Source organism: Lipophrys pholis, assembly GCF_963383615.2.
Source record: "Lipophrys pholis genome assembly, chromosome: 9".
In the NCBI taxonomy this organism is placed as follows: Eukaryota; Metazoa; Chordata; class Actinopteri; order Blenniiformes; family Blenniidae; genus Lipophrys; species Lipophrys pholis.
This window is the reverse complement of record NC_137639.1, coordinates 31,017,615-31,032,577: the sequence shown is the minus strand read 5'-3', so window position 1 is coordinate 31,032,577 and position 14,963 is coordinate 31,017,615. Positions and strand designations below refer to the sequence as shown.

The 14,963-nt window shown below is 47.1% G+C and overlaps 1 protein-coding gene across 2 annotated transcripts in view; it reads left to right on the top strand.

Moving 5' to 3' along the window:
• Positions 1-14,963, top strand: part of trim33l (tripartite motif containing 33, like) — a 29,935-nt gene that overhangs the window by 9,047 nt on the left and 5,925 nt on the right. The window contains exons 3-8 of one of the 2 annotated variants that reach the window (XM_080472008.1): positions 8,057-8,195; positions 9,260-9,389; positions 10,539-10,655; positions 12,730-12,844; positions 14,014-14,160; positions 14,811-14,922. In XM_080472008.1, coding sequence (XP_080328134.1) covers positions 8,057-8,195; positions 9,260-9,389; positions 10,539-10,655; positions 12,730-12,844; positions 14,014-14,160; positions 14,811-14,922 — 760 coding nt within the window. Of the gene's footprint in view, positions 1-8,056; positions 8,196-9,213; positions 9,390-10,538; positions 10,656-12,729; positions 12,845-14,013; positions 14,161-14,810; positions 14,923-14,963 lie in introns of both variants that reach the window. The other variant, XM_080472009.1, reaches the window with a different exon arrangement.

The following is a 14,963-nucleotide window of genomic DNA, read 5'->3' as shown; positions in this document are numbered from 1 at the left end:
CCACTTTACCTTTCGTGGAATGATTGTGATACTCAGTCGTGGATCGACTGCCACTCTGTGCAATCCGCTCACGCCGTATCCTTCGGGTATCTTTAGAACAGAATTCAGCGGGACAGTTGCTTGCTGTGATGGTGCTTCACACAGCAGCGCTGATACCTCATCCAGGCCCCGTGTATTCCAGCACCCCCTGAGCGCCAGTGACCAAGGCACGTCGGGAAATTCCTCCTGTGTTTGCGTTAGATTGACAAATCTTGTTAAATGCCACAACTTCTGATTAATTTCCTGCTCGGTTTGCCACAGCTCAACACCAGTTTCGTCTCTGTACGTGCGCTCCCTCCAAAAATGGGTTCTTATCCCATGTGTTTCTATGTCTCCTTTCTCCTCTATATTTTCAAGTCGCCAGCACTCGTCCTCACTGCTGCCTTCTTCCATGCACACTTATTTTTGGGTTTGGCTCGCCGTATTATTTCTAATTTTGAAGGTTTTTTTTATTTTATTAATTTTGTATTTGTCGTGTTTTATTATATAATGTGATTTATATTGTGATGTGCACCCTCTAGGCTTACACCAGTCTATTTTACCAGCTTTACTCAGATTTGCTCCACCAGAGTTACCTCTACAATTTTAAAGGCCCTTGGTGCTAAACCTGATTCAACAACTTTCTCCACGATGGCAAGTACAGTTGTCTATCAAGAATTACCCACACCAATCCTGCTGTCAGGCACATTAACGCCACGCAGGCCACTGCTCCTGCGACCACGTGACCTTGTTTTGTCCGGTCACGTATCTGTCACAGATTCTCCACTTTTACAACTTTAAGTCAGGTTTTTATCGCTCGTCTCTTTACACTGTCTTTTGTCAGCACACTTATGTCATGCACTTATTTACATATATATATACATTCAGCCAACGCTGCTCCTCTTTGGTTCACCGTGAGTCGCTCACTCACCTCTGCACTCACACACACACATACACACACACACTCCTCGTCAGGAGATTTTGTGCCTTTTATGGCACTTTAAGAGTTTTACAACCTACCCTTGCAGCCCAAAATTTCTCTCCTGATGGCTCAGCAGCCTGCTGAACCCTCAAAAGTGACCGTTTGCGGTAACCGTAGGTTGGGACAGAACCTTCTGTCGCTGCTCCGTCTTGGAGTCCTGTGTACACCTTCTCCTGACCTCAGGAGGAACTAAGGCAGTTGCCACTCGCACAGACCTGGCTTTAAGTTACCCCACGATAGCTTTCAGCTATTCTGTTTTAACGAACCTCCAGCTGTACATGTAGTTTCTGCGCCGGCTTCACCACGGCACTCTGTCCGTGGATTACTCAAACATATAAGCAAACCCTGGTCCTTTTTATCTGACTGAATGCCTACGTGGGCCCTTCTACTTTGAAAACCCTGCTCTCTAGACTTCTAGGCTTCTACAACACCGTCCAAATCACTCCTCCCAGAAATGCGAAGCAGCACAGCAGCCAACAGACAATAAACACATTCAGGCAGGTTTCACTCATTCTTTCCGCTCCATGGTTTGCTAGACATACACGTTTACACACATTTAGTTGTTTGCATCCTATTCCAATCTCTCACTCTGTATGACTTTTTACTTCTTTAACTTTAGCTAGGTTCCTTTGGATTAATTTTGATCCGGTTAGACCTCACCTGGGTGGAGACCAGACATCAGGCACACAAGAATTTTAACCGCAGAATGAATTTGGTCTGCTTACCTTTAGTGTGCTGAGTCCGGTCCTCGTCCACAGATGACGTCACCCCCGGTTGCTCCTCCTGGCTGAAGCTCGCCAATTTATGTCGTGGTCTTGTTGTAGGAAGTTGTCCTGGGCCAGATGCGTCGTCGGAAGACCATACGAACATTTAACACTACTTGTTATAGCTATACTGATACTCAGCTATCCTAATTATACAAAATAGACTGAGAGAGTGGAGCCGGATGCAAAGTAGAGTTTTATTGCTAAAACCCGGTGCTCAGATCAGACCCAGGCAGACACAATGGTCAGACATGATTGCTAGGCAGGATCGAACACAAATTGAGTCTTTTAGACTCCCTCCTTATATACAGTGAAGAAGGTCCACCTTCCCTTATTAGGTGCGGCCCTCTTTTCTGTTTGTCAAATTATCATTTGTGCGGACATAACCGTGTCTTATTAGGGCATGTTTGGGATGCCCCTCCCATCATCCTTTCGACGAAGCTACTGGTGTCTCCTTTCTTTGGGTCTGCCTGGTCTATGTGGGGCGGCGTTTAGTCTTTACAGTGGACACAGTTAGAATTGTCAAAGCTGCATTCCAATTTTTAAAAAACATTTAAGAGTTTAATACATTGTTTTAACTCAGTTGGCATGCATAATATGTTTGTGTTCACACAGAGATATCTGAATAATTATTCAACAGTACCTGGGAGATTTTTTCCGGTACCGATGTTAGACCTCATGGGGATGAGGCTCAAAGTTCACATGCTCACGGCTAAACTAAGGGTACGTCCGAATTGTCCCTCCTAACTCCTTATCTATCGTCTTTACCTTAACCCCGTGGATGACGCCACAAGGTTAAGGAAAGGTGTTAGGAGGCTTCCTAAAGGAGTTAGGAAAGGTGTTAGGAGGCTTCCTAAAGGAGTTAGGAAAGGTGTTAGGAGGCTTCCTAAAGGAGTTAGTGAAAGGTGATCACGGTGGTGAGGCAGTCGGACCGCACTATCGCTTAGTGACGTCATAATAATGCGACTCAAGTTAGTGACGTCTGCCATGGTGGGAAAGAACTACAAGTTTCTGAAAATGGACGACAAAAAGTTCATTTGGGTTCTAGATGATTTCAAGTTGTTCTAGGCAGATTATTGCTTTGGTAACTTACAGGACACACACACACGCACACACAGTCATCTGACCCGCCCCCTTCTCCACTGTCAGCCAATCACAGGCCGACTGGTAACACAACAGAATCAGAACCAACAAACTCATGACTTAACCTTATCATTGCAACAAGAACACTACTGCAGACACTATTTTTGTAATTTTCCTGAGTAAAAAGATATATTGGCAGGAAGCCAATCAATCAAAGACTTTATTTGTCCCCGGAGGACAATTAAAAGGTTGCATATAGCAGGCAGTGCAAATAGATGAATTGTGCAACAACAGACTACAAGCCAATCAGAACAAAGTTTCAATCCAACTTTTTGGTTTTATTTTGACAGTCACCGTAACAATCCAACGTGTGTGTGTGTGGCAGCAGATGCCAAGACAGTAATTCGATCAGAGTCCAGAAATGACGTTAGATGTGCACCAGCAGACAGGAAATACCCTTGAATGAACACACACACACCGGGGGGGGGGGGAGGAGGAGGAGGATTTGAACACAAGTGATAGTTGTTGGTCAAGGGCAGGGGTCGGCAAACTTCAACACTCAAAGAGCCATTTTGACTCGTTTCCCACTGAACAGAACAAACTGGGAGAACCCCCAACGCCACATTTCTTTGTGGGGCGGAGTTAGCATCACTAGCATGTTAGCCGTTGGCTCATATCAATGCTAACTAGCCTGTCAAGTAGCTACATCTCTGTGTGAAACACTGAGCAGGGAGCGTCTCCATGGCAACCGGCGCTGTTCTCCTTTCTCATTGGCGAAAGTAAAAATGAAACGTCGACATGAAGAAGTATGAAAAGACAATTTATTAAAACATTTCTTCCGAGGACCATGAACGTCTGCAAACCAGTCCAGAACCTCTTGAGAGTCTCACAGTTCAACCAAACACAGGAACCACAGAGAGTCTCCCTCTGGGGAACATGAACCTCTGTAGTATTACATTATTTTAATCGTCTTCAAAACGCGACTCTTCTGATGAACGTGTGACGATCGGCAGGCTGGTGAAGGTTCATCCTCTGAGGAAATGATCACATCATCGGTTCCTGATCTTAAGACTGGAACTGAACCGCTGGTGGAGATCAGTCAGAAGATAGACGGTGAGCAAGGTTCAACCTCTGGGGAGCCAAACTCTTCACTTCTTCTTCTGTGGTGAAAAACCGCCAACAAGCGATCCTCCAGTCAGTTTCAACCACCCGTCATCACTCCATCAAATCACTGCGGAAACTTTTCTCTGACCAACTTTACCATTTTTCTGATTTCTGAATATTACTAATCAATTAATCATACTACTAATAATGCATATTTGTTTATTGCGTATTGTTCTCTGCTGCATGTGTGTGTGGGTTCATTAGAAAAACAACGAACAGAGAAACTTTTCTGAAATAAAATTAGAAAGCGATATAATTAAAAGTTGTATAAGCTGGGTGGAAGGCGGTGTCGTGGTCTTCTTGGTGGAACGCTGTCCTGGGCCAGATGCGTAGGTGGAAGACCAATCGAACATAGTAACACTAATGGTTGTAACTATACTGGTACTCAGCTAGTCTACTCGTACAAAACAGACAGGGAGAGCGGAGCAGGATGCAAAAGTAGAGTTTTATTGCTAAAACCCGGTGCTCAGATCAGTCCCCAGACAGATGCCAACGATCAGACACTTCGCTAGGCACGATCGAACACAAAAATAACTTGCTTGGGCTTGGTCTTTATATACACTGCAGAGGGTCCTCCTTCCAAACATGTACTTCCCATTTTCATCGAAGGGGGGTCCCCCCTTGCACAACATGTGCCGCCCATATCTCTTTTTGCCATTTCAGCATTGGTGCGGAAATAACCGTATTTCACTCGGGCATGTTTTGGGACCCCTCCCGTCATAAATTCATTCTCTTGTTGACACTAAGGGTGTTTTCCGTCTGGCCCTGTCTGGTCTATTTTGGGCTTCGTCTAGCACCTTTTAGCTGACACGTTTATAATCGCCCATGTTTGCGTTCCAATTTTTTAAAAAACCTTTATGAGTTCAGTACATTGCTCTGGTATAGTTTTCATACATAATATGTGTTAATGCTTCTCGAGATACATGAATAATTATTCAACAGCGGCAAGGACAATATTACTTCCACTTTTACAACAGACAAATGCAACGGCTTCCTGACATCCTTCCGTACAGAAATCCAAACCAAAATCACGAACATCCACTTCCTCCACTTCTTCACCTTCAGATCTCCTCCACCATGACTTTCTCCATCTTGCCCCCATCCCATCTCCCTGCTCAAAGCCTGTATTCCCTCCCTCATCACCTCTTCATAAACACTCCTCTTACCACAGGCTGTGTCCCTCCTCCGCTCAAACCCTCCACCATCACCCCCTCCTGAAGAAACCTGACCTCAGTCCTCATGACATGGACCATTTCAGACCATCTCCACTCTCCTGTTACTGTCAAAAATCCTGGAACGCTCGGTCATCACACAACTCCAACATCTTCACTCCTCTCAGCTCTTTGAAACTCTTCAGTCAGGATTCCTCAGACTAGAATGCAGTAACTGCCCTCCTGAAAGACATCATCGATCATCTCCTTACCGTGGACACTGGTTCCATTTCCCTCCTCCTCCTCCTCCTCCACGGTGTTGCCCAAGGTTCTGTGCTCAGCCCTGTTGGAACCCAGCCTGTCAGACAGGTCTGTCAATGCTTCAGGACGGGGGAGGGGCTCACAGCAAGACCCGCTGCTCGTTTACCACAGTGACTGCAGGCCCATACCTGCTTTCACGTCAGAGTCGCCAAACACACTAGAGAGTCGCCAATAACACCAGAAGAAGTCGCTAGATTTGGCGCTAGTCGCTTTTCACAAAAAAAAGAAAGTGGCCAACAGGACCGGAAGAGTCGACAGATTTAGCCAGAAAGTCGCCAAGTTGGCAACAGGGCATGCTCAGAAGGAAAACACCACATTGTGATCAGTTAAGTTCATAGTTCACCCATTAGAACTTTATTTTGTAGAGGCGGGGTTTCTGGTCTGAAGTATTTTGGTGTTACACAGGGTATGCGCTCTCATGTTGAAGAGAAAGAGAAAGTGTTACTAGACGTGTGCCTCAGTGGACAATAAAGTTTGGAGTTCCTTGCTGAACACGCCGCCTCCGACTCCCGTTGATCGGCTCCACAACATCATCATTTTTCCTCCATTATATGAATCGTCTGGAGCCATAATTGCGATTGTATTTGGATTAATTGAGCAGCCCTACCCCAACATTGGGCTGGTCTTTTCACAATTGGTCAATTTGGTATTGACGTCTGTTACCAAGTGAAATCAGACGTCCTGTATTTGATGAAACTGTGTGTGTTGTTTCTTCTGGAGAAGAACGAGCCAAACTAACGAGTCTGGGATTCTTCAACTGTTCTTATCTCAAGGACACAGTGACTCCCTAGCAAGAGACTCCCACAGGTGTTTCATGTAACTGGTACGGGCGTCTCCATGACTCCCGGCTTCAGGCATTTTCTGTTGTTCAAACTTAGAGTAGCGTTGTAGCTGAGTGAAGCATATGACTTGCCATTCCTTCAGCCCCCTCCTCTTCACAATCTACATGTTTCCCCACGGATAAATCATTCGCCAACACGGACCTAATTTCCACTGCTAGGCTGACGATACCCAACTTTACATCTCCACCATTAATAACTGTGTCACGGACAACAAAACCTGGATGGACAAGAACTTCCTCAAACTCGACAGCGATAAAACAGAACTCCTCATCACCGGACCTAAATCTCTCCTTTCCTCTGTTCAGATCATCTGCCTCCTCATCGACGCCCACAAAGACACCTCTCCCCCTCCCCCTCCCCCTCCCCCTCCCCCGCCGTACGCAACCCTGGCATCATAATGGACCCCTCCCTCTCATTTCAGTCTCACATCAACCATATTACTAAAACATCCTTCTTCCACCTTCGGAATATCGTGCTCCTCGGTCCCTACCTCTCCCAAACCACAGCTGAAATACTCATCCTCGCTGTCGACCTGCAAATTGACCTGACTTGCACCATGTCTCCGGCTCTCCGTCTCGAGAGTAAAGTACATTATCTGTTTACTTTTGCTGCAGTACACCTCAGAAGCTCCTCTGTGTTCGCCATCTTGAAGTCATCCGAGGCCATCTGGGTACTCTCCGGCCGTTGCATGATTCCCCTTTCTGGCTCCCCGTCCTGGTCTGGCATAACATACAACCGACATCTTTTTCTGTAAATTGCCACTCCTGTTTGTGTGTATTGGGTGTGCACACTCGTGCTCGTGATTGTTCGTGTGCTGTGTTCAGAATGGCAATGGTGCAACTGTCAACTGTGTGCGTGTGTGTGTGAGATGATGATCTTTATTCCACAGCAAGACAAAATCACAAATTGAGCCAGTAAAACATCATATTGCACAACATTACACATTCAAACCTTCTAATCTAATAATGCTTCACTTTAGCTTGTAAAAACTCTTAAACTCCTTTCTTCCTGGTTAAACTTCCCTCTTCCCCCCACTGTTCTCGCCCTGCCCCTACGATCCACCCGTGTACCGCGTACATCTGTCCAGTACACTGGTCTCGTCCTCTGACCTTTTCTGTACCCTGGCCTCTCCTGACCCCTGGCCCCTCTCCCTGGTCTATGCCCCATCCCCTGTCGATCCCCATAATTCAGATTTTGCCGAGTCATGGGCTGACGATTCAACCCTTCCTGACTTCGCCTTCATCACCTCCAGACTCCATTATTGCAATCGCCATCTTTATGGACTCCCCACCACTTCACAAAAACTACAATACGTCCAGAACTCTGCTGCCGCCTCCTCACTCACCCCCAGTCCAGAGAGCACATCACCCCCCTCCTCCAACACCTCCACTGACTCCCTGTGCAATATGTCATCCAATACAAGCTCCTCCTCCTCACCTACAAGTCCCTACATAACCTTGCCCCTCCCTACTTCACTGACCTCCTGCAACTGCACCATCCCACTGCCGTCTCCACTCTGCCGACACAAACCTCCTCACACCCACCACCCGCACTAAGCACTCGACTTTTGGGGACCGAGCCTTCGCCGCTGCCCCCCATTTATTTTTCTTTATGTGAAGCGACTTTGACTTCTCAAAAAAGTTTGATGTATTATTATTATCATTATTAAGCATGAGATTGTGGCGTTTTGAATGAGTGAACGCAGCCTGATGGTCGTGTTTGTCTCCTCAGCTGTGCAGCAACTGTGACACCTCCCAGTCCAAGTTCTGGTGTCTGGACTGTAACGGGTCCCTGTGTGGCGACTGTGAATTGGCTCATCGGAGAGTCTCGCTGACCAGATCTCATCGCCTCCGCAACCAGCCGCAGTCAGGTCTGATCCCAGCTGCCTTCCCATTGAGCAACACACTTCATTGGTTTGTCTAAAAACTGCTTTCTGGAGTCTTTCACCAGCGAATCGCTCCTCTGAAATAAGTCTGAGGACTGAATCTGCCACAAATATACACGGTCGCTGCTCGGATTGATCCAGGTTTTCAAATCCAGGCTGAAATGCCTAAAAACCTCCACAAAGCTGTTACTGCAGAATCGGTGTGAATCCCTTTTAAAATGGCTCCAAATCAGATTAAAATGTCTTGGAAGTTGACCAAAATAAGTCTGAGCTGCTAAACTACCAACATGCTGACTAGAAAGCCGCTCAATGCTCATCAGCCACCAAAACAATGGCTGACAGTATCATCTACATAAAAATTCACCTTTACATGTTGGACATTTTTTTTCTCCAAATTACTGATATGAATAATGAATGGAAAGTGACCTAACACAGAGCCGTGCGGCAAACTTTTATAATGTAGCATACTTATTTCTCAATATGTAAACTTTAACAAATGTATGCAAACAACTTCCAACTGTTTGTATGGCATTTCTTCAAAACAAAAATCCATAACTACATTTACGCAGTGTTTATTTCTTATTTCTTTCGTGAATCGGTACTCGGTAGTACTTAGCGAATTTGGTCGGTACCTATCAAAGTACTGAATTCGGTACCCGTCCCGAGTTACAGCACTTCACTCACAAACCCCGCTAACGAGTTACTAGCTCGTTCCTGCTAAATGTAGTCGCTTGATTGGTCAATATATGGCAAAAAAGAGATTTCCTCTTCGGGATTATTAAAGTATGTTTAGTTTAATTTTAATCAATTTCATTTATTGATTAATTTAAATGAGACAGTGAATATTAATGAACAGACGTCCAGCGTTATAAATATACCAGCTTTCATCTACCATCTGAAGTCCCGTGGGGTAACAACATCCCACCAAACACAGAACATACATAAGTACTATAATACAGTGTTTCCAGTGACATGTTGTCTTTAAAAAATGGTTCCAACCCAGATCTCATCCCCTCCTCTGTCTTGGTGTTGCTGGTTCGACTCTCCAGTGGCTCGGATCCTCGTGGCTCCGGTGAAATACTGCAGGCTGCACATGTCAGAGCCTCTGGAGCTCTACTGCTTCACCTGTGACCAGTTCACCTGTAAAGACTGCCAGCTGACCACACACAGGAGCCACAGGTACGTCCGCCCATCCTCCCACCTCCACAGTTGCAGTACAGAAGCCGACACGCAGGGGGCAGTGTGGGGCTCGGTAGTTTGGTTTGGACATGGCCAGCGGGTCAGGAGGTCAGCGTGATGGTGAACCTTCCGCCTGGTGTCTGAGTGAATGTTAGAGCGCTGCAGTGGTTCTCAGCTGAACGACGATACGACGACTCTGGATTTTATCTTATCGAGGTAACTTCAGGATTAACTCTGGTTTTCCGCTGGTTCACTTCTTACCGGGATAAATCACTGTGGTAACTGGCTCTGAATGCCTAACCTGCTCCGTACCATGTGTGATATCAATCAGCGCTCAGAGCTCCTCCTCCTGACCAATCAGATCTCCAGGAAAATTACCTGTCCATTCTTGGATGATCCTGATTGGTGCACTGCGTCAATTCAATTCAACTTTATTCATGTAGCAGCAAATACAACAGTTTTAGAGCGGAGCAGAGCGGAGAAAGTGTTTTCATCTTTTCATAAAATAAACAATGGTCACGCCTGACAGAACTGCAGAAACAAGAATTTATGGAATGCCCATCTACTCCTGTCGTCACGGTGATGAATTAATATTCCAACACGAAACACACTCACACGGAGGAAACTAAACTAAAAGAAGAGCAGTGAGGAAGCTCTGCCTGAAACCTTTCTGCTGGATTGAAGTGAAAGTGAGTCCGTTTCTATTGTCCCATGAATTAATGTGTTATAATCTCACCAAGTCAGCATTAACAAGTCAGGAAGGTTCTGGCTTTGGCTGCAGCAGCAGTGTTGCTTTGAGCTGCTGGATGTGTTGAAATTCTTCACAATCTCAGAGATTAACTGCTCCTCTACGGTAAAATCGATTTCTCCCCGCGTGATTGGTCATATGCTGCAAGCTCCGCCCCTTTCATATGAATGAGCACCGATCGTGAAGGGAAACCCACTCGGTTGAATTAAGTTTTTAACCTGCTTCTTGTTAGTGCTTATCAGTATTGCACGTCTGGGTGAGTTAACCAGGAAACAGCGATATCCTGGATTTGTTTATCCTGAGTCGTCATACAGGCCAGAGGTCATTACTTCCACCTTGAACCCTGACCTCTCCCGTCACGGAGAAATGAATCAGTCTGTTCTCTCTTCTTCTCCTGGCAGCTTTGAGTTTGTGTCCATGGCCATGGTGGCGGTGAGGAGACAGCTGCAGGCCTGCGTCCAGCCGGCCAGCGCTAAGAAAGACACGCTGACGAAGACCGTGCAGGACATGGAGTGCAGGTAGAGACGGAGGAATCTCCTTCCACTCGTCCTCACACACCAGGATCCTCCGACCTCTGACACGAAAAGGGGAAAGAGGAAAAGACAACCTGTGGACAGTTTGAGGACAAGTCGGCATGTGTGGCATCAAAAACACTCAGACACTAGTTTTGAATATATTGTGACAATTTTTAAAGTATGGAAAACACCAAGGATGCACCGATACCAGTATTGGGTCTGATACTGTACAGAGTACTCGTGCATATGAAAAGCTTGCCGATACAACCCAGCAAGTATTACGTGACGTCATCAGTCAGCGACGTCTGCAGCAGGAAGATGAGGTAGGACGAGCGACTGTAAATTATGTTCTGACAAAATATCAAGAGGAGGAGGAAGATAGTTGGTACAACACCAGCAACTTCATCACCAGCAACTCAATCACCAGCAGTTAGCCCGATGTACTCGGTAGTTTAATTGCTCAGCCTGTAACTCTGAACCGTGCTAAAGGGTTTCAGGCTCACACACCAGCGATGCTACATGCTAATCATGATCAAAGTGACTGATCCTCTCGTCACCAGCAGCTCAGTCCCTCGGTCTACAGTAGCATAGCGCTCCGCTGTGCTACTGACAAAGTGTCATAGGTGACATAGCATCGACACAGAGGAGGTGGAGGTGAAGTACCATCGACACAGAGGAGGTGGAGGTGACATAGCGTCAACAGAGGAGATGGAGGTGAAGTACCATCGACACAGAGGAGGTGGAGGTGACATAACATCAACACAGAGGAGGTGGAGGTGACATCGCGTCAACAGAGGAGATGGAGGTGAAGTACCATCAACACAGAGGAGGTGGAGATGACATAGCGTCAACAGAGGAGGTGGAGGTGACGTAGCGTCAACAGAGGAGATGGAGGTGACGTAGCATCGACACAGAGGAGATGGAGGTGACGTAGCATCGACACAGAGGAGGTGGAGGTGACATAGCGTCAACAGATGAGATGGAGGTGACGTAGCATCGACACAGAGGAGGTGGAGGTGACATAGCGTCAACAGAGGAGGTGGAGGTGAAGTACCATCGACACAGAGGAGGTGGAGGTGACATAACATCGACACAGAGGAGATGGAGGTGACGTAGTGTCGAGATGGAGGTGATGTAGCGTTGACACAGGAGGTGGAGGTGACGTAGAGTCGACACAGAGGAGATGGAGGTGACGTAGCATCGACACGGTGGAGGTGACATAGCGTCAACAGAGGAGATGGAGGTGACGTAGTGTCGAGATGGAGGTGACGTACCATCGACAGAGGAGGTGGAGGTGACATAGCGTCGACACAGAGGAGATGGAGGTGACGTAGCATCGACACAGAGGAGGTGGAGGTGACATAGCGTCAACAGAGGAGGTGGAGGTGACATAGCGTCAACAGAGGAGATGGAGGTGACGTAGTGTCGAGATGGAGGTGATGTAGCGTTGACACAGGAGGTGGAGGTGACGTAGCGTCGAGATGGAGGTGATGTAGCGTTGACACAGGAGGTGGAGGTGACGTAGCGTCGACACAGAGGAGATGGAGATGACGTAGCGTCGACACAGGAGGTGGAGAAGGTTTACGGCATTGTCAACCTTTGCACGTCCTTGTCGTATGCAGTATAATTTTGGCTTTATAGTTTTTGATAAGTACTTGTATCGGCCAGTAGCTAAAGGTTAGTACTAGTACCTTGAACAAAATGGTATTGGTGCATAAGTAGCAAGTACCATCACCTAACTGGTCTAAAAACTAGTCTAAGGTTTGTCAACAAATGGTCAGAAATCCATGACGATTTGATCTTAGGAAACGATGAAAAGTCTAAAAAAGTCTTTAATGGGCTCAGACGAGTTTACTTAATATCCGTAAAGGTGTCAAATATAGCAACAACTCATCGAGTTCAACACGATCCTCCAGATCCAGAAAATGGTCCAGGTTTGTCTCAAGTACAGACAGAACCAGTCTGTAGCTTGTCTTCAGTACCTGGAACCTCAGACATTGAGTTTAATGCTGGTTCTGGTTCTGCTGCAGAACCTGGACCGGCTCGGACCCCCGTCCTGACCTGTGCTATGTTTCAGGTTGGAGGACATCCAGGTGAATAGAGCTCATCTGAAGAGCAACCTGCTCAATTATTTCTACGGCATGGTTCACGGTCTCAAGGACAAAGTCGCTAAAACCTTCCAGGACCTATTGGTGAGGCCTCACACTCATTTCTCGCTCTCTCTCTCTCTTGCTCTCTCGTTCTCTTGCTCTCTCTCGCTCTCTTGCTCTCTTTCTCTCTCTCTCTCTTGCTCTCTCGTTCTCTTGCTCTCTCTCGTTCTCTTGCTCTCTCGCGCTCTCTTGCTCGCTCTCTTGCTCTCTCGCTCTTGCTCGCTCTCTTGCTCTCTCGCTCTATTGCTCTCTCGCTCTCTTGCTCTCTCTCGCTCTCTTGCTCGCTCTCTTGCTCTCTCGCTCTTGCTCGCTCTCTTGCTCTCTCGCTCTATTGCTCTCTCGCTCTCTTGCTCTCTCTCGCTCTCTTGCTCGCTCTCTTGCTCTCTCGCTCTTGCTCGCTCTCTTGCTCTCTCGCTCTCTTTCTCTCTCACTCTCTCGCTCTCACTCTTGCTCTCACTCTCTTGCTCTCTCTCTTGCTCTCTCGCTCTCTCACTTTCTCTCGCTCTCTCTTTCTCTATGTGTTGTAAGTTCTGCATGCCATAAGCAGAGCGGATCGGGGGAAATTAGAAGTCATCCTTTTTATTTACATTTGTCCATTTTTAGGACTGCGATGCTATCGCTATGCTATCACTATGATTGACAGTTCCTGTGGCCAATCAACATGCCTAACAGCATCACCAGTCAGAATCTCTCATGTGCTCTTTACCAGAGGAAGTTGTGGTATGAAAAAGGGTCAGAACGAACTCCATGTTTGATTTTTTTATTTGTTTTGTTCTTCCCCTTTTAAGTTTTAAGAATTGATTTAAAGACAATTTAAGGGAGACCAGATACATGAGAACCAGCTGAGGACTCCTTTAATTGAATTTAAATGGTTGGGAGAGGAAGGCAGCAGCAGTTCGTATTTTCCCTCCGGCACTTGTTTGGACAGCTTCTGACTTTGGCGTCTGGCGAACCGTAGTGACATCCATGCTCAAACACAGTGGGCAAAACTGGATTGCGCCCTCTGCTGTTTGTATCACAATGCATTTTTTTATTCTATGATTATATCCGTCACACGTTTCTATTCTGTGTGTGTGTGTGTGTGTGTGTGTGTGTGTGTGTGTGTGTGTGTGTGTGTGTGTGTGTGTGTGTGTGTGTGTGTGTGTGTGTGTGTGTGTGTGTGTGTGTGTGTGTGTGTGTGTGTGTGTGTGTGTGTGTGTGTGTGTGTGTAGGAGGTGTACCGGTCAGAGACTGAGCAACTCGACAGCCGGCTGAAACAACTGAAGCTGCTGCAGCAGAAACATGTGGCGATGACTGAAACCTCAGAACAGTGCAAAAACGTCTCCGACCTGCAAACCCTGCTGAACATGAAGAAACAGGTACGACCCCACCTGCTGCTCACCTCACTACACCTGCTGCTCCCCTCACTACACCTGCTGCTCACCTCACTACACCTGCTGCTCCCCTCACTGCACCTGCTGCTCCCTTCACTACACCTGCTGCTCCCCTCACTGCACCTGCTGCTCCCCTCACTACACCTGCTGCTCCCCTCACTACACCTGCTGCTCCCTTCACTACACCTGCTGCTCACCTCACTACACCTGCTGCTCCCCTCACTACACCTGCTGCTCCCTTCACTACACCTGCTGCTCCCCTCACTACACCTGCTGCTCCCTTCACTACACCTGCTGCTCACCTCACTACACCTGCTGCTCACCTCACTACACCTGCTGCTCACCTCACTACACCTGCTGCTCCCTTCACTACACCTGCTGCTCCCCTCACTACACACCTGCTGCTCCCTTCACTACACCTGCTGCTCCCTTCACTACACCTGCTGCTCCCCTCACTACACCTGCTGCTCCCCTCACTACACCTGCTGCTCCCCTCACTACAACTGCTGCTCACCTCACTACACCTGCTGCTCCCCTCACTACACCAGAGTTTGCATGTCCTACCTGGATTCATGTTGAACTTACTGAATTGATCAAATGTTGCTGGATTGGTTTTGTCCCTCCTTTTTTCTCAGATTGAGTCTCATATGAAGGACTTCCTGGATCAGGACCTGAGTCCACCATCCAACATGTCTCGCGTGACAGTCACGTCCTCCGTGAATATGATGGAAGTCATCCATAACTCTTGTGAGTTGAAAACTAATAACTTTTCAAAACTGACTCAGATA